Genomic DNA, 22,484 nt, shown 5'->3' with positions numbered 1-22,484 from the left:
GCCATTGGCTGCCATGGTCCCTCTGCTTTAGTTGTGGCAGGTTAGGCTGTTATGCTTTGCGGTTGTGTTTGGGTTGACTGTAGTTTTGTGAAGAGGTTAGATAATAGATTTGATGGTTTGGATAGGGATAATCCTGCCTCTGGCAGGGGGTTGGACAGGGCACTAGATGACCTATGAAGGTGCCTTGGAGCCCTACCTCTCTATGATTCTATGTATCAGAGCATAAGGTCTTCAGAACTTCTCAAAGAAAGGAGGATTGCACCTCACTGACTTTGTTTTTAAGATAATGCTGAACACGTCTACATGTGACATTACGTCGCCATAGCAATGCATTACGGCAGCATAGCATTGGTGGGCAAAAACAGTTATGCCACAGCTAAGTCGCTGTAGTGACATGTCCTTTGATATAGCATGTTGCTATGGCAATGTAGCAGCTAAAAATAACTGCATCGCATGGATGGCCCGGTATGGGCTGTTACTGCATTGTCATTTAGTGCTACCAAAAGGAAGTACTAAAATGTTGGCGTAGTAACAATGGGCAATAGGGGTGTGTGTAGATGCGCCCACTGAAAATAATAATGGTAGATAAAAATGATGTAGTGAATATAGATACCTTGAATTTTCCAAAAACTTTTGATAAAGACTCTCCACGGGCCTCTTAAGGATACAGAACAAAATCTGGTTAGATTAAAAACTGCTTAAAAGACTAACTAGTTTGTTTTAATCTTGGAATGCATTAGGAATTTGGTTTTGTAATCAATGGAACCTAAATATTTCCTGTTCAGCATGGCCCAGCAGTCTTGGGTTGAAACTGCACTGTCTAGGTAGGAAGCCAAAAGTAAAACCCAGCAGACAGGTAGAGATAGACAAAGTGGTGCTCTTCAATCCCTGACCAGAAGGATGGAGTGACAGAGTTATTTTCCCTGATTTTTGGCCTTTAACTGGTTTCATCATCCAACTTTTGTGCAACCGGTAAAGCTTTCAATCTCTTGTTTTTTTTGTGTTAATGATTTTGTGAGAAGGAAGTGAGATGCAAACTGGTCAATCTTGCTTATGGCAGCTTTATTGGTTTGCTTGGCACATCTGTGCAGCTTTGTGAGAAATTCCTGTTAAATATAAACACGCTGAGAAGGTAGACTGAGTTTAAGTAAAATTTGATATAAATTAATGTTGGCCAAAACTGTCATATGTGAATACATAGAGTTAGGGACCTAGAGAAATGTATCCCGATTTTCCAGCATGGCAAGAGTTGCCAGAAATCTCGTCAACTTCATTGAGTGGTAAGGTGTTTGGCATTTCTAAAAATCAGACTATTCTTATGTGCCCAAATCTGAAAATTCTCTTTACAATGTACAGTGTACTTGTTACAGATGCGCAAAGTACTCTGAAAGAAAAGCTTGTCATCTATACATAATTTTGTAAAAGTATAACTACACAGTAGCATTTAAGGATATCAGTCTGGTCAGCTGTATTACTACAGGGGATCAAAAACAATGCTAATAATGATACCATGGAACAATACAATATCTGGAAACTTCTCCTCTTATTGTTACCTTCTATTAAAAAAGATATACTGCTAATCAGAACTGAAAAGAATGAAGTGAAAATGTTCATAGCAGGATCACCTAGGTGATTGCTAAAAGAACTGACCTTACTTAAATAGAAAATAGTGTGTTTGACTGGTGTTTATATCTATAGTGGCCACAGGGAAACTTAAGTCAAACTTTTCTTAGCATCATGTGCAAGAACACTGAATGACATGGGAGTGCATTGCATTTAAATGCAACACTGCTTTGCAGAGGATGTGGGCTGCTTGTGGATACCACTACCACAGGGTGTCATACTAGAGCTACATTTTTTTTTAAGCCTGTTATTCTTCTGACTCCTCTGATACTTTTAGCTACACAAGGCAAGGGTCATTGTGTTTCATTCTGCAGAGCACATTGTAGAATTTCCCTGTCCTTTGTCATGGCTTTCAGCTTTCAAGTGTGTTCCTAAGTTGTGTGAAGTCCTGCCATTGAAATATCAGCTACTGAGCATTGGTGCAGGTGTGATGCAGGATTTGATGAGTTCTGAGCCAAACCAGCAAATGTATTGTCTTATGCTGGGATAGAAAACAGAGACTTTTCACATACGTACAGAAGCACAAATGGATACCTTCTGGCATGCCTCAATCCTGTCAAAGGGGACTTGGTCTAGGAGCAATAATGCAGTTTGGCCTCCCTGTTTAAATAGTCCTTGGCCTTGATAAAGAAACTACTATCAGTGGTAGCAATTGCAGTGTTTTCCTCTATTCTGAAACTAGACTGTGACCATCAAATTAAGTTGGTCACTGCTTGTTTTCACTGTGATGATGATAATATTCAACATTTTCACTCCTTGGGATAGCTTGTTTTTCTTTGGCCATGGAGATTAAAGATGCATCCTTGCACATTGAGTGTTTGTGCAAAATAAACTGTTAGGATAGTGTTGTAATTTTTAAGTCGATTTTGGCATATAAGCAGATACTTTGGCTGTTTGCAGATCCCAAAGCGCTGCACTTTCCCAGAAGAAGCTGTATGTTAATTCAACCCAGCTCTTGCAGTGTCTGTATTGATCAGGTGCTTCAACGGGGTTTTTTAGCAGTTTTCTTTCTCATTGATTCAATTGGCTATTAGATCAAAGTGGCAAAAACCCCCACTAAAGCACCCTGTCTACAAGAGGGAGAGGGCATTGGGCCGTCAGATTGATCCCATGATGTCCAGGGTTGGCAGAAGTGGCTGTGGAGGCTGGCAGGAGCCAGGCTGGGTTTATCTGGGCATTGGGGATTCCAGTATAGCTCTGAGAAGGTGACAGGGACTTGGTAGGAATAGGAGGCAGTTTGCTAGGAAGTGGCAGTAATGCTGTAGAGCATCTTAAACATTTTATTTCCCTTCTCATGGTTGTTTTTTCCACAAGGATTAAGTCTTCTACAGCCAAATTAAGCCTCTGGCTCTGTTAATATGAAGGAGGACAGAATTTTAAGAGGGTAGAGCTTTTGGCATCGACTATATGGGTTGACCTGTTGTTCAAGCTGAAAAATTTTCTAAGCCCTAGGCAACAAACAGGTCAAACCCATAGGGCTACCATAGGGCTTAGTTTTAAATCTAGACAACCCATTCATTTAGATAGGAATGATCTGTTGGCTGAGAAGAATTTTGTCCTTTAGTCCTAGCTGTCTTGCCTTTTGGATAGTTATGTTAATTTTGGCCTGCTTTTAGTGAAAAGTTGCTTATCTAGGGCGGTGGTGCTCAACCTTTCAGTCCCTCAGGCTGCATGAGTGGCATGGGCAGGGCTGTCCTTGTGGGGGAGCAAATTGGGGTGACCACCTCAGGCCCTGTGCTTTGGGGGGGCCCCACGTAGCTGGGTGGAGCAGCCATGACGACTCAGCACTGCAGTCAGCTTTGTGTCTGGCCCCTGGCCCCCGCCCCCTCCAGTCCACTGCTGACTTCATGTCCAGGGCACGTGGAGAAAGGGCTGCCTACAGGCTGATTTACCCTGGGCCCCACACCCTGCTTGGGTCATCTCTGGGTATGGGGTTAGTCCATGGGCTGGATCCAGTGTGAGTTCTGTATGTGGGGTTAGTTCATGGCCCAGCCCCATACATGAATCCATCCACAGCTAGGCCCCGTGTGTCAACACACAAGACTGTCATCTGGTCTGCCAAGCTTCCCAACAGTCTGGAAATTTGGTAGTAGAGGAGTAATAGCAGCATTAATTGCCACACCTGTGGAAGCCACAGAAATGAATGCTGTTACTGCTCCCCATTGCCAAATTTCTGGACCTGTAGAGAGCTGAGTGGGCCAGATGACACTGCCTTGCAGGCCAGATTTGTCCCCTGGGCTGGATGTTGAGCATCACTGGTCTAAACCTTATTTGCTTTAGTGGGCCACACTTGCAGCTCTAAATGTGTTTTGTGGGCTGCACCCACACAACTTACTTCCTGTGTATCCATTGAACAGGACATCGCATGGGCCGCAGCAGTGTGCTGATTGGGAACCACTGGTTTTAGACCAATACAACAATTGTATTACCAGGATAAGTTGTTATGATGCTGTTATGATGCAACTGTTACATCTTCACACTTTTGTAGCGATACAAGTGTAAGTGAACTGTGCTTCGTTCCAGGTTCAAAATTAGGGTGATTTTTAGCTCATGTGTATTGCTGCAAGATCAACAGCAAAACACATGAGCTAAAAATCACCCTAATTTTGAACCTGGATTGATGACCTAAGAAGAAGAACAGAGTGATATGTAGGGTTAATAATAGTATACTAAGCCCTTTGATACTACCAGGGGCCTTGTCTCCTTTGTAATAGGTGCATTTTAGGCATCCAGAACAGTAATAGGTCAAGAGAGTTTTGTAACAAAAGGAACATAGCTAGGGGAGTTGAGCAGAACCAAGAGTGTCTTCATCTTAATGCAGTAAAATTATTTTCGGCTTCTTGAACAAGAGTGTGAGATCTAGTGGAGTTTCCAGTTGAAAAGATATTTGTATGTTTGGTCACAACGGGCTCTGCACAGAAAGATATGTAAGTTTGCCATGTCAAGTTTTCAGTATTGTTAAAGATGCAGCATGTACTTGCGTTGTTGTATTTGATAATTGGTTCCTGCCTGTTGCTTCTTTTGCTGGGTGATCAAAAACATCTAGCCTGAACTTGTTTTTAAATCTGGGACTCATAGAAAATGTTACAAATTGCCATAAATTAGTGCATCGGTCCAAACAAACGGTGGGTTTCTTATCAACATAGCAGCAGCACCTTGTCAGAAAACAATTAAAAAAACCCAAACCTGTTGAATTTAATTTTGTAAGACATAGTTTCCTTTCACATAAGTCATCTTAGTTTCCAAGCCATAATAGCGTTTTTGACATCCACAAAAGTGTTGATTATATAAGTTTTACAGACTGTCTGAACAGTTTGTCTGAACAGTATGTCTGAACAGTGTTGTAGGAGGTACTGCTATTCCAAAGGTTCCTTCCTAAGTGCACACAAGGTGGCAGAAAACCCATTTAGTTTGTTCATCATCTGAAACTCATACTTTTAAAAAAAAAAAATCAGAAGGTCTGTTACCATGTACATTAAAAACAATATGGTCCCGGCACAAAATGTTCTGGGATTCACCAGTCTTCTGGTGCAGGGTCCTGCAGGCTAAATGTTGTGTTTGAGTTGCTTTGATATGGCCCAGTAGTACTTTTTTGAACAGTTAAGCCAGGGATTTTGAAGATATGGCCCATGAGCCCACTTTGTGGCCCACTAGCTGGTATTGCCCCTTTTGAAATAGCCCTTCAGGTGCAAAATTTTGAGAATCTCTGACCCAAAGTATCCGGCACTCCTGTATCCCATATGCCACTCGGCCATTCCAAATCAGGCATGAACTATTGAAGTTTATTGAACTTGTATTTCGGAGGGAAGGGAAAGCAGAAACATGAAAGTACTCCTGTCCATAAGTCACCTATCCCCAAAGCACTGGGTACAAGTTCCTCCCCCACCCCCAGTTAACCCACTTCATGGCATTCTGTGCCAGGTGCTTACTCCCTGGTGTTAGAGCCTCAGCACTTAAATGCTTAAAGGTGACCATGCTACACAGAGTGCTAGGGGGCTGTACAGGTGGACACTTCTAATGTAGTTCACACAACTGTGATCCTGTTTCCGATCAGTGACATTTGGGAACAGTTTAGTTGTTACATGTGTCCACGTCCTGTTCTACAAAAATTGTGAATTGGTTCCCAGTTGGTAACATTTTTGTCTTATTTCTTCTAATTAATTAAAAGTGTTCATATTTTCGTTCACAAAAATAATCCCACATATACAGTCTTTACCCAAATGCATTTTGAGTTACTTTGCCTCAGTCTTCATAAAAAAGTCAAGCTCCAGTCAGACACCTAATAAGGATTATTTCAATAAGGAAGGGGACAAGCTGAAGGATGACATAACAAAAGAGGTAGAGAGCATTTGCTGTGTCCGATTGACTGAAATTGAATTAGCAGGGCCAGATGAACTTTATTCCAGGGTACAGAAGGAACTGGTAAAGGAGATCACAGAGCCCATGGTAATAATATCCATGAAGTCATAGGAGATGGGTGAGGTACCAGAGGACAGGAAAAGGGCCAGTGTAATTCCCCTCAAAAAGGGGGAAGAAGGGGGCACAAAGAACTACAGACCAGGTGAATCTTCAGTTCAGGGGTATTTAACATTCAGAGACTATTGTACAAAGCATCTTAGTAGCACTGGTGTAGTGAACTTGAGGGTTGCTGCAGAAATATCACATGCCAAGATTTATAATTAAGGATTGCATTAAAAATCAAAATCTCACCAGCCCCAGCCACACTTCCATTCAAGTCAGTAGGAACATGGCTGAGTGTTAGTTATTAGTGTTCCTGGATGAGGTTTCTGAACAGTAAATCATGTCTCAGCAGAAAAAAATGAATGTATATTACTCTTTCACAGTCGATTTACCTTGGTAAATGAGAACCATGTATTGTTATTTCCTAAGCTATAATTTTTGGCTTTCATATTTGTACTTATCAAAACAACCATATCTGGTTTGTAGAGAGTAAGCCAAGTCATGAAAAGATTGATCTATAGTACAAATGCACGAATAGATTCCTTTTTCTAACGAGTCACCCCTTAGATTTGGACTCCTGCACATCTGCACAATAAAAGAATGAACCAAATAGCCTGGCTCATGTACAATATTAGCAAGCATTGATCTTAAGAGTCAATATTTTTGTTATATAATTATAACTTTTTCCTGTTTGTGAATTCATTGGTATTTAAAATGTAACCACAAGCTCACCACAGACCCTCAAATTTGAGGAAATTCTCACTGATGTACTGGAAAGGAATCACTGGAGGCAGAAAATGTTAACGTTCTCAGGATTGGATTTACATTGAATTAAATTTTAAAGGAATAATCTTAAAATTATCATTAAAGTTAACACTTCTGTTAGTTGTTATTTTCTGTTAGAAGTGACTTGGCATAATTATTACATTGTGCTCCTCCAGGACATTAAAATCATGTGATACAAAGATTGATTTCTATACAGTGCTTGTTTTTTTGCCCCTAGTCTTGCAGAGACATTAACCTATGAGCGATGAGCATAATTAAATTGTCTCATGCAGCATACTTAGACTGTTCTTGTGGCTGGGTGTTTGTTGAGTGCAAGACCTATCTTTTTAAATGCAGTCCAACACTTGAACCTCTGTACAGGGGAAAGTTGATTGTTTGAAATTGTGGAATTTTGACATTTCTGTAATGGGAGCTTCCCATTTTCTCTAATTGTCTGAGATGAGCAGCTACCAAGCGAAGTAGTCTAGCTTACCATTCCAAATGTTCTCAGTCCTGCTGATGATGTTGCAGTGTGTTGCCGAAGGTCAAGGTTCATGTGAAGAAACAGTCTCAGTGTTCTAGCTAAGTTGCAAATGGGGAAACTTTGGGATTTAAAATTTCATATTTGACATAATTAGACTTCCGTGGATGATGCTAGCACAATTCTTACCCTGTCACTCCTTCAGGTACGGGTTCAATAAATTGGTTTCAGTGTCATTTGCTATGTGGGTGGTGGGTAGGGAGTGGGTTCAGATAAAAGTAAAGCTTTAAAATGAGGTCATGTCTACTTTCTGTGGACTTCAGATTCCATGGCCCTTTTAGGAGGAGGATTGCTTTGGTCTCTATAGCCAAAAATTCTCTATTGCCCCGCTGTACAGTGTTCCATAGGCTTGCTTTCTTCCTGGCTGCAGCCCTGTGCCCCCCCACAGTGACTGGGTTTCACCAGTGGTATATTTTTACATATTTAAAATACTTCTGGCGTGAAAGATGGTGAGAAATTTAAAATATTATCCTTTTATGGAATGGAGTTGTGCATAGAGCTTATAAGACATTTAAAACATTTCAGTGGAGGAAATTAACTGGGGAAAGTGCTTCCTGTCTTTAGAGATTAAGTAACACCCTCTTTTGAAGAAATGTGAAAGGTATTGTATAAAACCACAAAATCATGCTAACTCATACCTGTCTACCTTCTGGTATTGAAGCAGAGTAGGATGCAGATAGGGTAGCATTAACAATGCAGTTTTGTTGTGGCTAGATAGTGGAGTTTTGATTTTTAAACAGTGACTCTAGCTGTGGGATTTAAACCTTTTAAGTATGAAGGTTTAAATCCTAAACCTTCCTTGCTACATCCCTGTGCTTTTGTGGGTTAAAGCCTGAGCTGTAAAAATTCACTACATTTTGTAATGTGTAAATATCACAGTTGGTGTCCATCAACCAAAGCAGAGTAAAAGACCATAACCATGCTAAAAACGTATTGTATTCATGAAGGCAAGGAAACTCAGTCTCTGATTAGACATATTTTTAAAATAGATTTTATGAGGGCTAAAGCAGGGGTGTCCAACCTTTTTGAATGTGGGGCCAGATCATGAACTTTTTATCACCCAGTGGGCCAGCAAGTCATATTCAAAGACCTTACAGGAAGCAGTATCACATCAGGAAGTGATGTCACATGACGTTTGACACCGATGAAGTTGCAGGAAGTGACAATGAAATGGGTCTGGAAAAGTGGTTTAAAATCCAAAATAAAAACAGTTGGGTCTGGTGGCGCTGTTTTATTTTAAACAACCCCCTAGCAGTGCTAGAGGGGAGCATACCACCCCACTGCACCCTTAATTCCCTGCCTTTGTGGAAAGTCACAATTTGCAAAGGGGTAAAAATAGTTTTTGAATGCAAAACCTCTGTTGACATCGTGCTGTATTTACTCCAGAGAATTGTTGCAGGGATCTGATTTTTCCAAAGGTTAGCAGAGCTTTCTATTATCACGGTTTCATGCCTCCTTGTTTTCAAATACTTGGTTGAAATGCATCACAGATCTTTAATTTCTTGTTTGCAGGCACTCTCTCAGGGTGACATCCAGCCGGGGGGGCAGGAGCAGGTGCTTGCGCGGCCTGTCCAGTCCGGCTGCGGCCTTGGGGTGCAGGGGTCAAGGGGTGCTGCCTGTCCCCACTGTGTCCTTCCTGCCACCTGGGCGGCCTCGATGATGCTTCCACACCTGCACACCTGGGCTCAGCAGCCCGGGGGATGTGGGAGAACCCTGTGGGGGGGGGGGTATGGGATGTGCAGGGACACCCCCCTGTTCCCTCTCCCCCAGGACAGCCTGAGCCCGACCAGCGGGGCTCCCTCCCTCCCCAGGGCCCATGACTTGCCTCTTGCAGTGCAATGTCTGCAGGCACGGGGGGAGGCGGGAGCGGCGCTGGCTTCCTGCCCCGACAGCCGCAGCAGCAGCATCTCCCGCTGGCCCAGCCGCAGCATCCCTCTGAGCCAGCATCCGCGTCTCCCGTACCCACCCACCCCCTGTACTGCAACCTGCTCCAGCCTGTGCAGCCAGTGGTGACTGGCACAGGGTGGGGCCGGCATGCAAATGAGGATGGGAAGGGTGGGGCTAGGAAGGGAAACCCTGCAATGAGGGAGGGGAATAGCATGCAAATGAGGAAGGGAGGGGCAGGGCTAGGAATGGACACTGTGAAATGAGGGGGGAGGAAAGGAGCCGCGTTGCGTTGGCCATGTTAAACTGTCGTGGTGCGTGTGGGAACCTTGTCCCTTCCCCAGCCCTTCAGCAGCCATTAGGAAGCTGCTGAGGGGCTGGGGCAGGGACAAGGGTGGGAACGAAAGTAAACAGTGTTTACTTTCATTTCCTGTCACAGCACCTTGGGCCTCAGAAAATAGTTTGGTGGGCCACATGGCGGGCCGCATGTTGGACAGACCTGGGCTAGAGTATCAAAAAGAGGTACCTGAATTTAGTCCTGCGACAATATTGAGAAGCTTGAAATTTAAAAAATGCTGAACACCTTGCAGTGCTCATTAAGGTCACTCATGCTCAATCACTTAAAAAGATCGCTTATTTAGCATCTGAATATTAAGATAGAAATGTTATTTTAGGTTCCTGTTTTGTAAAATCATATTCTTACCAACCCCCCCCCCCCCAAAAAAAAACAAAAAAAAACCCAAACCAACCCAAGAACAACATGAATATTTTTCTCATGGTTTAATGTGTTGATCTTAGAAATTCTCTTATGTTGGTGAATAATTACTTTTATGTAACAATCAAAATGCTTGGATTCTGTTTGTTTTAAAAGTAGACATTTTTCTCCTTTTATATACTTTTTAATAAAAGTGTATGAGTCTCATTTTCCCAGAAGTAGCATTGTTGTTTGAAACATAACCAGAAAACATGAAATGTTATGGTATTTAATAGAAATCATCTTAATATTACAGGTCATAAGTATTTTTCTTTTGTGTAGGCGAAATCTCAACTATTTTTCCAATGCCTATGCTGCTGCAGTCAGTGCTGTGGACCCAGATGCTGGAAATGGAGAACTCTGCATTAAGGTTCCATCAGAGCTGTGGAAGCATGTTGATGGTAAAGCATAGAGACAATGTTGAAATTTAATGCCTAGGCAGATTTAAATGAATATTAATAACACACAAGTACTTTATGAGTTTAATTGGACGGGCTTCTGATGCATGTCACATGAACCCCCCTCCCCCCCAAATTCAAAGTAGTCCCCCCCATGTGTTTTTAGAAGGTATAGAAACAACTCGGCTGAACATTGTACATGAGAGCATCATTGTAAAATAAATACCATCAGAAAACAAAAACAGCCTTTCTTGTCCCAACTACATAGACTTTTCCTATTGTTAGGAAAAGTTGTTAGGAAAGATTGTTAGGCAAAATCCCTGTTAGTTTTTGTTTTCTAACGCTATTCATTTTCATAATGACACTTCCGTAAATTGAGTGGCATCCAGTTTCAGAAACCAATTGACTGTATTTATTCCAATATAAGATGATCCCCCAATAATTAGGTTTATAGATGGAAAATCTATACATTTGTTATAATTTTCCAGGTCTAGAATCTAATTATTGGAGGTTTGCCTTAAATTTGTTCCCCTCCTACTACTATATCAGGGAAAATAATTTTTTTGGGGGGGCAGGTCAGATGCCCCTCTTGTCCTCTGCTTCCCCCACCTTTCCCTGTAGCACCCTCCCTCCTTGCTCCGCCCCTTGCTGTCAAACCCTGCTCTTCCTTCACATGGAAGTTAGGAGCAAACTGGAAAACACTAATTTTTAAATAAACATGCCAGGGGTAATTTGCATATAGGCAAATTACTGTGGGTTACCTTTTTTGAAACTGCTGCTAGTTTTAGCACAGGTACTCCATAAACACACTTTTAAGCAGCACTTGTCTATGCTTATATATAGTACAAACTATGCACGATATTAGTCCAAAGCCAAAAGGCTCATGATTTACCAGATATTTCATTGGACTGGGCCCCAGTAGAGTAAACAGTGTTTCAAGCTATGATGTCCCCATAGCCCAGCACTGCTTAATATGTGTGTGTATTCCAGATACTACCCTGCACAAAGGATTCATGTGCTAATCAGCCCCCCACTTACGCTTGGAACCAGGTGTTCTTGTCATGAGTCTTGGAATCCTCCAAAAATGTATATGTAGATGAAGCACAGGTCAGCCTCATCCAGACCCATGTTATGGAGGGTAGGGCCACACTAATCGTATATGGCAGGCTAAGATTGGGGATGGGGGAGGAATTCTGAGTAAGCTGTTTGGGGCCCTGATTGGTGATATTTGCCAGACATTTAAGGGTGGTGAAGAGACAGGAATCATTGGATATAGAAAAGAAAGGCACAGCTCAGCTGTTGCAGTGAAGGAGAAGTTGAAATGTATTCTGTTTAGTGGCTCACTGTGACTTTACAAAGTCAGTGCTGAGGGGGGTTGAGTGCAGTGGGACTGAGCCCAATGGGTACTTCTTATTCAGATCAGTTGCACTAATGGGTTACATGTCTTATAGTCTTCCTCAGTGTTGGTTGCATTTAATCAGCTTCATAGATGGTTTCCATTACTGAACAGATGCTGCTTTTGGCAGCATTTTAGTGATAGATAGTGTATATAATGAGGTTTCCTTGCATGTGAATGTAAGACGGGGAGCTTTTTTGCCCCATGCTGATTGGGGTGGGGGGAACCCCTTATCTTACAGTGGAGTAAATACAGTATGTATTGCAGAGCTTCCATGAGAGCTGGGCAGTAGGGGTGCAGAATCATCCAGGCAGGGACAAGCCTAAGCCTGGCTTATCCACATAACTTACCTGCTTATCGCTCTGCCCCTCAATTACCTTCTCACATCATGTGGCACCCTTCAAAGGATCTGGTGGCAACCTGGTAGAGAATCCTTTGTGGAAGGTATTATGGAAAAATGAGATGAAAACCTAACTGGTGGGTTTGAGTAACACACAACTCAAAAATTGTATTGAAATATTTAAAGGGCATGAGCTTGTAGATTTTTGTTTTTTAACTTTCATTGAAGTGAAGAATAAAAGGCAACCAACTTGAGAGAGTGAGCCCTAAGTAAGTGTTTTCTGTACGTACATTTTGTACAAAGTACATTATATAAATATACATATACACACACTGATTGCTGTCTTACTGCTGCAGAGTTAAAAGTCCTAAAGGTGCACATAAATTTTTCTCTGGATCAGCCAAAGGGAGGTCTTCATTTTGTCGTGCCCAACGTGGAAGGTAGCATGGCAGAGAGAGGAGCTCATGTTTTTTCCTGTGGCTATCAAAATTCTACCAGGTAAGAGTCTTTCAATGTTCTAGTGTCTAAAATGTCTTAACATGTAACTTAGGGAGATTTGCTTAAATTTTAATTTAATTTCATATGAAAAACGTCAAATGATAAATCTCAAACTTCTGTTCAGAGTAAATTTAACAGTGAAAAGCTGAGACCAACTGAATCAATGGAGATTTTTAAAATCTTCATGACAGCTAGGAGGAAATGATACCAAACAAGCTTCCATTCCTGGCAAGAGTTATGTGAAGTTGATGGAGAGTAAAAGTTGGAATGTCTGCCTGCAAAGCATAAAGTATTTGGAAAAGAACACTATGCTGCAATTTCTTATTAATTTGTTTTTACTTTCCCAATCTTCTTTCTAGATTTTGGTTTCCTTGTGTTGATTCATACTCTGAACTGTGTACGTGGAAACTGGAATACACGGTAGATGCTGCTATGGTGGCTGTTTCAAATGGAGATTTGGTAGAAACAGTGTATACCCATGATATGAGAAAGAAGACCTTTCATTATATGTTGACTATTCCAACTGCAGCTTCTAACATCTCACTGGCCATAGGACCTTTTGAAATTCTTGTTGATCCATACATGCATGAGGTAATCTTCAGACACTTCTTTTTAGAGATTGGGTAATTTTTATTTTTCTTCCAGTAGCAAATATCATTGTAAAGAAGTTATGCAGCATTAACCTCCATTTATGCAGTTGTATCATGCTGCTGTTCTAGCACTACCTTTTAAGATCCATAGTATTTTGTATTTTATATTTCTGAAGTAACATTTTAAGTGAACTAAAACAATGTTTATAAGCATGGTAGACTTTAGAGGACTAGATTGCTTGGAAGTGGTAAGAAGGTACTTGTCAAAAATCATTTAAAATCCAGGCCATGCTGTGGTAGGCTACTAGTGACTTTTGGTTGCTATGTTAAATACATTGGACACAAAATTCCCTTTCACTATGGAGTATTGTCCACGTGCACAAAAATATGTATTGTTTTATACCAAAATTTTGGATCACCAGACTGCTGTCAGCTTACAAAATGTTTTGTGGGACCACCCACATACACCTCATCAAAGACAGAAGGGCCCTCATCCTTCATGAATGCACCGTACCACCTAGGAGACAAATCTTTTTTCAGTGTTTTCCCCACGTAGCCCTACAATTGGGTGGGTGGATGGGTGTCTTTATGTTTCGCTTTTTTTCTCTGTACTAACTGGACTTTCTTCCATGTGCCCTTTCACAATGGGTATCTTCTATATCTGACAGGTAACATCACTTCAGTCTTCTGTGCTCACAGTCTGGTACCTTTTACATGCAGTGATGTAAAAACTATAAAAAATATTGTTAAAAATTTTCAAAATCTAGGTAAAATGCCATTTTTTTTTTTTAAAGTCAGTTAAAGCAATTTGACAAATGTTGAATAATAAAGAAACGCATACACTTTTTATGAAGTGATTGATCTGAAGGCTAGCAATACTGTTCAAAACCCCAACACCTGGGGTAACTCTATTGGAGACGGTGGTGTTTCACTAGACGTGATTCTGGTCTGTAGTTTCTAGTGATGTGGTAACTTTTAGTGAGCTAGGGAACCAACGGTAACATAAAAGATGATTGCCTGGGATGAGGATGTGGTTGAAGCTAAACTAACAATAGCAACATTTGATGGACTTGCAGCTATCTGTAAATGTCAAAAAGAAAGCAAAAATTACTGTTGAGTAAAGAAAGGTAGGAGGAATATAAATATCATTAAATAATTATCTGTTTAACCTTCTCTAATTGTATTGGTTAATGGATAATACTGCAGCTGGGACACAGCTGCTGCTGGGACCTGCTTCCAGGGCTTTTGGGGGGAGGGAGCAGCAAATTGCTTAATTGATGAGTCATTAGGCTGCTTTCTGTTTTCCTTTTTAACCTCAGGCTACGAATATTAATCCCCCTTGCATCCCTCCCTCCGTACCTCCTTCCCATTCCTGCTTGGGGCACTGTGTGGCTTTCCTTTCCCCCTTCCTTGCCCAACTGTGTCCTGTCCTACAGACTAAACAGTAACTGGTAAGGTAACTGGCTATCACTGTCTTTATCAGTTACATGATTAATCATTTTGCCTTTTGCCACCCTAAAAGGTAACAGGTAGTGTTCAAGGCACCTGATTTGGAAAATTGAATACATTTTTAATACCTTTAAATAATAGACAATAGTAGGTATAAATCTTTTGGAATATTTCTTCATCTCTTCCTGGTCCAAAATAGCTAGTGTGAATGACCTTCAGTATTCAGTGCAAAATTTACCTGTTTGAGTGGGCCAGCCTTTGAAATGATAGTACTGCATACCTCTGCACTTTGATTTAGTACTTCTGTATGCATTCTTTTCTCCTCTCATATTTAGGATTTGCAACAGGGTTTTCTTTTCCTCCTAGATACCTTTTGCCACAGTTTGAAAAGCATGTGTTTCTGTTAAATTTCTTTGGCAACATTTTTCTTGGGTTTTTTACCCTTAAAACATTTTGCTTCTGAATTGGTATATTTTGGTAAAAAAGTATCTGGTTACAAATTCATATCTCTTGTTTCTAGGTAACTCACTTTTGTTTACCACAACTTCTCCCGTTGCTCAAACACACTACATCATACCTTCACGAAGTTTTTGAATTCTATGAGGAGATCCTTACATGCCGGTATCCTTACTCCTGTTTCAAGACTGTTTTCATAGATGAAGCATATGTTGAAGTAGCTGCTTATGCCTCCATGAGTATTTTTAGGTTAGTGTTAAAAACTATGTGTGTTAAGAGTTGTGCTGTGAGAGCAACTCCACAGTTCCTTAGGTTTTTTGGTTATTAGAGTAAAACTTCAAAGGTTGTTTCCTTAAGTTTGGAACCTAAATGTATAGCTTAAAATAGGTGTGTCTTAGCCTGACTTGAAGCACCTAGGTTTGGATATTTTGGCATTTATTCGTATTATTGATTTATAAAAGAAGTTCCTTGTCTTTTTTTTTTTTTTTTTTAAGTAAGGACAGTAGATTTAAAAAAAAATACTGCCAGGTTAAATTTTACTTTCTGTAACTAGAAATGTTGTCACGCATAATATTTAAGAAAATGTTAAACTGCAGCAGTTTGACAGTGTACTCTGCATGTAGGAACTAAACATTGCAGGTATGTGAGTAGCTCATTAAAAATGTATATGCAACGAGTGGAGAATTTCCAAATTCCCAAATTATAGTATCAATTCTGTTTCATTTGTTTTGGTTGTTCAAAAATAGGCCTCTTTTCTTGGCCATTATCTTTATACCATTCCTTTCTCTCTCTCTGTCTTTTGGGGCCCAGTACAAACCTTTTACACAGTGCAATGATTATAGATGAGACTCCGCTAACCAGGAGATGCTTAGCTCAAGCTCTGGCCCAGCAGTTTTTTGGCTGCTTCATATCCAGAATGTCCTGGTGAGTATCTTAAACAATAATATATACAAAATGGTAACAGTAACTGGACCAAACTTCAGAAGTATAAGTTGCATGTTGTATTTTACTCTAAGGGCAAGTGAAACAGTATCCTTAGAAGAAATAATGCAAGTCCCTCTGATGCTGAGGTCAGCATAATGAAATTCAAGTGACATTGTTTGGTTTCTTTCTGAAATAGAAATAGCTATATAATTATTACAAAGTAATATGATCTAGCCTATGCTACATGATCAGATAAACAAAAAAATTAATCAAGGAGGTAAACGTTAAGAACTCGAAATTGAACACCAGATCCTGATTGGACAGTACCATAAAAAAGGGTTATGGTAAATAAGGTCTGAAAGGTTCTACTTACCTTTTGAGATGCAGGCTGCTCAGGGGCTATGAGTTCTGGCTTGGGTTAATAAGAGGTTTAGAAGGCAAAGTACCACCAGTGATAGCTAGTTAATGCAGCTTCTGGGCACTTGGAAATGCACAAAATAAAATAATTACACAGTACTAGCAGACCTGATAGCGGCACATGTACACCCCGTGCTTTCTGTTAAAAGGTCTTTTTTTCAGCTTCTTTATAACTTTGTCCAAACATTCAACAATTAGGGTAGAATTGTTCATGCCTATATTAGGCTGAATTTTTGGGAAAGCTTTCACAGAAATGACTGCCACTTTGAAAGTAAAATTAGGGGGAAAATATATTTTTTCCCCTCTGTCAAAAACTTTTTATAATCCTTTTGTTGCCTGGTGCTGTCACACTAAGAGCAGGGACTTGAAATTTGTCTGAGGGATTGGTTGATTGCCTTTGGGGTAAGAATGTGCTTTTTGTGTGTTTAATTACATTTGTTAGAGTTAGTAGATAAAACGCTTGATTTGGCCCCACAAGAGGCCGAGAAGTGATCCTATCTCAGCTCTAGTTCAGAGCTTAAGGGGCTGAGCACAACCAGTTGTCACCAGACTTGGGTGGGCCTAATACCACAACTAAGATTAAAAAGACAGTCTCCCCTGCTTGACAGCTAGGCAGTGTGGAGGAGGAAGCATCCTGACTGGAATGTGAAAGGGTACTTGCAGGACAGCAGAATTGCTCACTGGGACATGGAACCTGCTGACGGTTAGGAGGATGGATCAGACATGAGTAGGGGGAAGTCTAGATTGGGAGGGGAGAAACCTGTATTAACTGAGCCACAATAACGCCATCCATTTTAAAATACAGTGTTTCATACTTCTACCCCCAACATTGTGCCCAGTGCCTATCTAAAGCCTTGTCTGCATCATGGATTTTGGCTATCTATGGCTGTCTAGTCCAGGTCAGACTATCAGAAGATGTTTTAATCAGTGAATTGCATTTCTGTATCTTAGCTTTGCTTGCAAACAGTCATTGATGGCTCTAACTGTGGCACATCTCTGGGATGATGAGGTCTTAGTCTCCCTCAAAAGAGCTGTTTCTTTGCCTTTTCACTCATATCTCTATGCCTTCACTGGAACTCCTGTTCTTGAGCATCTAGTTATTTATCAGGCAGCTTTATTTCCACTTTCATATACTTCCTCAGAAGAAACTTCTTAAAGAAGGCCTTTCAGTCCCATTCTTCACCTAAACCTCAGATGGGTGAGACAGAAACAAGTCATGTGTAGGTATAAAAAAAAAAAAAAAAAGTTGAGGTCAAGTCTTTAGGTAGTTGACTTATTTTTATGCATAACATTGCCACACTCTTTCTACTTTTGCTATCGCAGGGAAGCCCATTCAATACTTTATAGTGTTGTGCCCACTTCTGTAAATAACTACACTTAAGATAATTTTGTAATTTTTGGTGTATTACATTGTCTGAATGTTGCCCATTGTATTACATTGATTCTTCCATAATTCAGCTGTCTGGATTTAGCAGCAGTTTTGACATTTGGGCATCTGTCTTACCGTTTCAGGTGAAATAAGTATTTTTTTTAAGATTTAATACAGGGTCCCATGGTTAAAAGAAGTTCACAGTTTTCACTGGCTCCGTAATTTCATGAGTCCTGTCCTGGTGCCATATTACATAAATCAATTCACAGCTCATCAGGCTCCTGCTAACTCAGAAAAGTTTTATATAATTTCAAATGTATGCACCAGTACAAGATTAAGCAAAACCTTATCTTTGGTATTTCAAAATACCTTACAAAATACAGTCCAAAGATGTATTATGCATTTTTTCCCCTAATCGCAGGTCAGATGAGTGGGTCTTAAAGGGAATCTCTGGATATATTTATGGTCTTTGGATGAAAAAAACCTTTGGTGTTAATGAATATCGCCACTGGATTAAGCAGGTAATAAAACAAAGGCGATTTGCTTTTAAATTACTTGGCCATTGTAATCTTAAGAGGACACAATTAAAATAAATGTAAGTTGCGAATGCATATCATTTAAACAGACATTCTTAATCATATTTCTACTTGAAATTTCTTTACCCTATTACAAGTGAAATATTTAAATTACTTACAGATGAAAGAACACTAGAAAGCTGTATCTGCATGCTTTGCACAGTCATTTTAATTTCTTCTGCTGTACGTTCAGTTTCCCCCATTTTGATTGTCTTCATGAATTTGGGCAGGTAATATATTTAAAATTCAGTATGGGCAAAAACTCTTGCCATATTTCTTCAGGTTCCTTAGTGTCATCTTCACAGACAGAAAAGTTAGGCCTCATTCTACAGTAAGTTCTGCATGTTCCTGGGATCTTGTCCATATCAGAACTCCTGGTGAAGTCAGACCACAGTGGTTAAACTTGGAGTGTCATGCAGAAGGAATTGCTTCTTATGTAACTCCTTTTATTATATGCGACTCTGTCATAGCTCCTTTCCAGTACTTCTGTCTCACGTTAAATATCCATGCTTGAGAAAAGCTCAGAAGTTGTAAAAGACAGTATAAATGCACAGTAATAACATACAACTGCATCCAGTAGTTTTTGACAGGGTAGTACAAAATCAAGCTTCTGAGCATAAGGTAACCTTTAATCAATAGACGTTAGAAAAAGTTTTTCCTTGAGAGCAGGTAATTCCATACCTTCTTCCTACAACTTTCTTGTACCTTCCTCTCAAAGGATATCTGAACGTGTTTTGGAGACAGGGTACAGGACTCTATGGCCTGATTTAGCGCTATGTTTGTATTGTTCATGGAAGAGTAATAATCATAGCTGGTGTTGACAGACTAGGAATAATCTGTTTTGGCAACTACATTTTTTTAATTCCCAGATATTGGTGAATTCCCGTGCTTGTATAGTTCAGGTAATCCAGAGACATTTATGCCATGACTAAGCGAATAACATCATCCTTGTGTTATGCTATCAGTTAAATACTAAGCTTTAGCTCTGCTTAGTTCTCTTATTTTGTCTGTTATGATGAATGGTGTCTGTTCTTTGGTTTAATTTTGTAAATGCCACCAGCTAAAGCCTTGCAGTTCTTTTAGGGAATTAGTAAAATAATTTCAAATCATTTCATTTCTTTGCATCTGATCTTGAATGTCAAGAAGTGGTTGTTATTGTGCTTTCCACTGTTTTTGTACTTAGTACCTTCTACTTACCTAAATAATCATTTTACATTTTATATATTGCATTTATTAGGAACTAGATCAAATAGTGGCATATGAACTGAAGACTGGTGGAGTTTTACTGCATCCAATATTTGGAGGAGGAAAAGAAAAAGACAAGTATGTTTGTTTAAGCCATAAGTCATTACAGGGTGTGTTTTTTATGAGGCCATTAATACATATTCTTTGGGTGTTTTGTGAGGCACAAGGCCAGAGGCCAAAGCCTTGAGCTGTCCAAGATATTTATTAATGGCCTCATAAAGTATGTCCTAGTATATTTTAACATGATTATGTTGTTATTTCTCAAGTTTTTAAAATGTGAAGGGAATTATATTTAATGAATGTCTTTAATCCCAGTATGAAAATCTGTTTTCAGCACTAAAGCAAGAGAGGAGAGGAAAGGGATCTAAAAATTATTTTTACAATGATAAGTCAGTTTTTACGTTTCTAAAGGGCATAAATTGTGAATTTGATAGCTGTTTGTCTTTTACTTTGCCCTTTTTCTGATTTTGCTTCTTATCTTACAACTTTTAATGATAAAACTTTGTCCTCATTTAGAAAATGTAAATTAAAAACAAACCTACTATTAATAACAAGCCAATAAATGGATTGGATTGTTTGACACAGTACTTTCTTAGGTATATATGAACCTAAATTTTAATTTTGTTTTAAAATTGAAAGCTTCACAATTGAGCCAATTATATACATACTTGCTTAAAAGTTGAAGAGAGTGTCCTTAAAAAAAAAAACAAAAAAACCCCAGCTTTCCATAATGAGAACTGGAATCTAAAAGTTAGTTTATCAGCCAGGTAAACCCTCAGCAGCAAACACAGGGCTGTCTGGCTGTTGACAGATTCAGTTTGAATATGCCTGCCAGGCTATTACTCAATTTTGCCTGTCTACTAAAGTTGAATTTTGATTTAATTCACTGTCCTGCTTTCTTTTTAGAGTAGTAAAGCAAGCAAAGTAGTTTGATGGCTTTGCTGCACACAACTCTGAAAAACAAGGCATAGCTCGTTGGTCTAATTTTAGGTCTCCTAGCCTTGTTTGTCTTAAACTAAAAATTAGGGTGTGTTGAATTAGGTTTTGGTCTAGGTTGGTTTTTTTTAATTGGCAGTTAGTATTGTTTCGCCAGCATGTTCTCCTGTACTGAGAAACTGAATTCAAATGAATGTTGTGTTGGAAGAAGCTGAGAAAAATGCAGCAAGCTTTTTAAGAGTGAGCTAAATAGAAGGCAGATTGATTTATTATGATATAATGTCATTGGTTTCAGTGAAATTACTATGAATTTATGATGATCTGAGAATATTACCCTAACATTTTATGGATTCCAAGTACCTATAAAGTCAGAACTTTTTCTGGGTTCTTCCATTCATACTCCTCTGCTGTCCCTACTGCAGTCCTGTGCTCAGCAGACTGGTTAATAATCCTATATAAGAATGTGTGTCTGTATGTGTGTTTATAGTTATGTTGTTTATTTTCACATCTGTTGCAGTGTTTCCTTGAATATAGATTATCTTTTCAATCGCTAACTATGGAAGTGCTTCATATTTGTTGGGAACAGTATATTTTTATAATGAAGAGTGTGTCCACAACGTTTTGCATGTCTTGCAGCTTTTTGAAAGTGGCTGGAAGAATGCTTATTGTAATTTTGGTTGAGTTTTATTTCTATTTTTATTATGAGGAAGCTTCTTAACAAATGTCTTTGCATAACTGCAGACCCAGTTAACACCTTTCTTTGATCTTGTGATTTAAGTGGATGCCTCCAAATTCAAATACAACTTTTTTTTTGTTAAAATGTTACTATAGAAGATGTTGGTCTTCATAAAAGTGCTGGGTGTTTTTCACCTTACGAATAAATTAAATCAGTATTGAAGATCTCTTATACTTTACTTCAAAAAGCCAACCAGATTTTATGTACCAAAGCATAAATAGGAAATTTACTCTCTAATAGTACAATGCTAAATTAAAAGTGTTGAATAAAACTCTGTTTATGTAAAATTAAATCATATGTGATACGATTTTTGGAGAAAACTTATATTAAATCAGAAAAAGCAGGCAGAAGAGTTTTTCTCTTTGACTGTTGAATGAAGTCATTTTATGAAAATTTGTGCATGTGGGAATTTGGAAATGGCTAATTAGATGTTCATGTTTGAGTTCCCTTTGAGAAAAAGTAATTCAGTCATGTTCATGGCTGCAAATATTGAATAGGTAACACTTGTTGAGCTATTACTTGTTAATAATAGTATTCAGAAAGCTCAGGTTTAGCATGGATCTCATCTTTTACAACCATTTAAAATTTGGCCAAGATACAGGTTTGTCTTCAGTCATTACTTTTCAAAAGCACAGATTTGTTTTCCAAAAAAGTGCTTTTCACAAATTCTTCTAATTCAGACAGTGAAACAAAAGCACAGCTAGCCACAAATTCCCAGGATTTGCTGTATCTTAAGGGGTGAAAAAGAAACTGCCATGTATGAGTAAATTTCTAAAGGAAACAGTGTACAAGGTGATTTTGTTCATACCTTATTCTCTCACATCCTACAAACTTTGGTCTTTTGAACAATCTTTGGTGAAGGTTACCATCCATATATAGTACTTGCTTCAATATACAGCATAAAATACAAGCATATTCATTCATGTAGTTTCTTGAGACAATTGAAAAGAAAAAATTGAGATAACAGGCTTACAGCTACCAATTAATGCAGGGGTTTCAACCTTTTTTAACAAGTGTACCCCTTCTACCTCAAAGTTTTTTCAGCTCATGTATCCCTTTATTTTGTTATTTTTAAGAGGTGGGGGGGCAGATCGAGGCCTCCACAAGACTGGCTTGTCCAGGAGTTT

At 39.3% G+C, this 22,484-nt stretch overlaps 1 protein-coding gene across 2 annotated transcripts in view; it reads left to right on the top strand.

Annotated features, from left to right (window-relative positions):
- TAF2 (TATA-box binding protein associated factor 2) overlaps positions 1-22,484 on the top strand; it is a 127,016-nt gene that overhangs the window by 27,256 nt on the left and 77,276 nt on the right. The window contains exons 4-10 of one of the 2 annotated variants that reach the window (XM_019528103.1): positions 10,311-10,429; positions 12,519-12,660; positions 13,020-13,251; positions 15,220-15,404; positions 15,966-16,079; positions 18,287-18,386; positions 19,678-19,763. In XM_019528103.1, coding sequence (XP_019383648.1) covers positions 10,311-10,429; positions 12,519-12,660; positions 13,020-13,251; positions 15,220-15,404; positions 15,966-16,079; positions 18,287-18,386; positions 19,678-19,763 — 978 coding nt within the window. Of the gene's footprint in view, positions 1-10,310; positions 10,430-12,518; positions 12,661-13,019; positions 13,252-15,219; positions 15,405-15,965; positions 16,080-18,286; positions 18,387-19,677; positions 19,764-22,484 lie in introns of those variants that run through there. The other variant, XM_019528104.1, reaches the window with a different exon arrangement.

This window comes from Gavialis gangeticus, unplaced genomic scaffold, assembly GCF_001723915.1.
Source record: "Gavialis gangeticus isolate Ggan-Ray unplaced genomic scaffold, GavGan_comp1, whole genome shotgun sequence".
In the NCBI taxonomy this organism is placed as follows: domain Eukaryota; kingdom Metazoa; phylum Chordata; order Crocodylia; family Gavialidae; genus Gavialis; species Gavialis gangeticus.
Note: the sequence above shows the minus strand (reverse complement) of the source record. Positions and strands in the feature narration are given on the sequence as shown.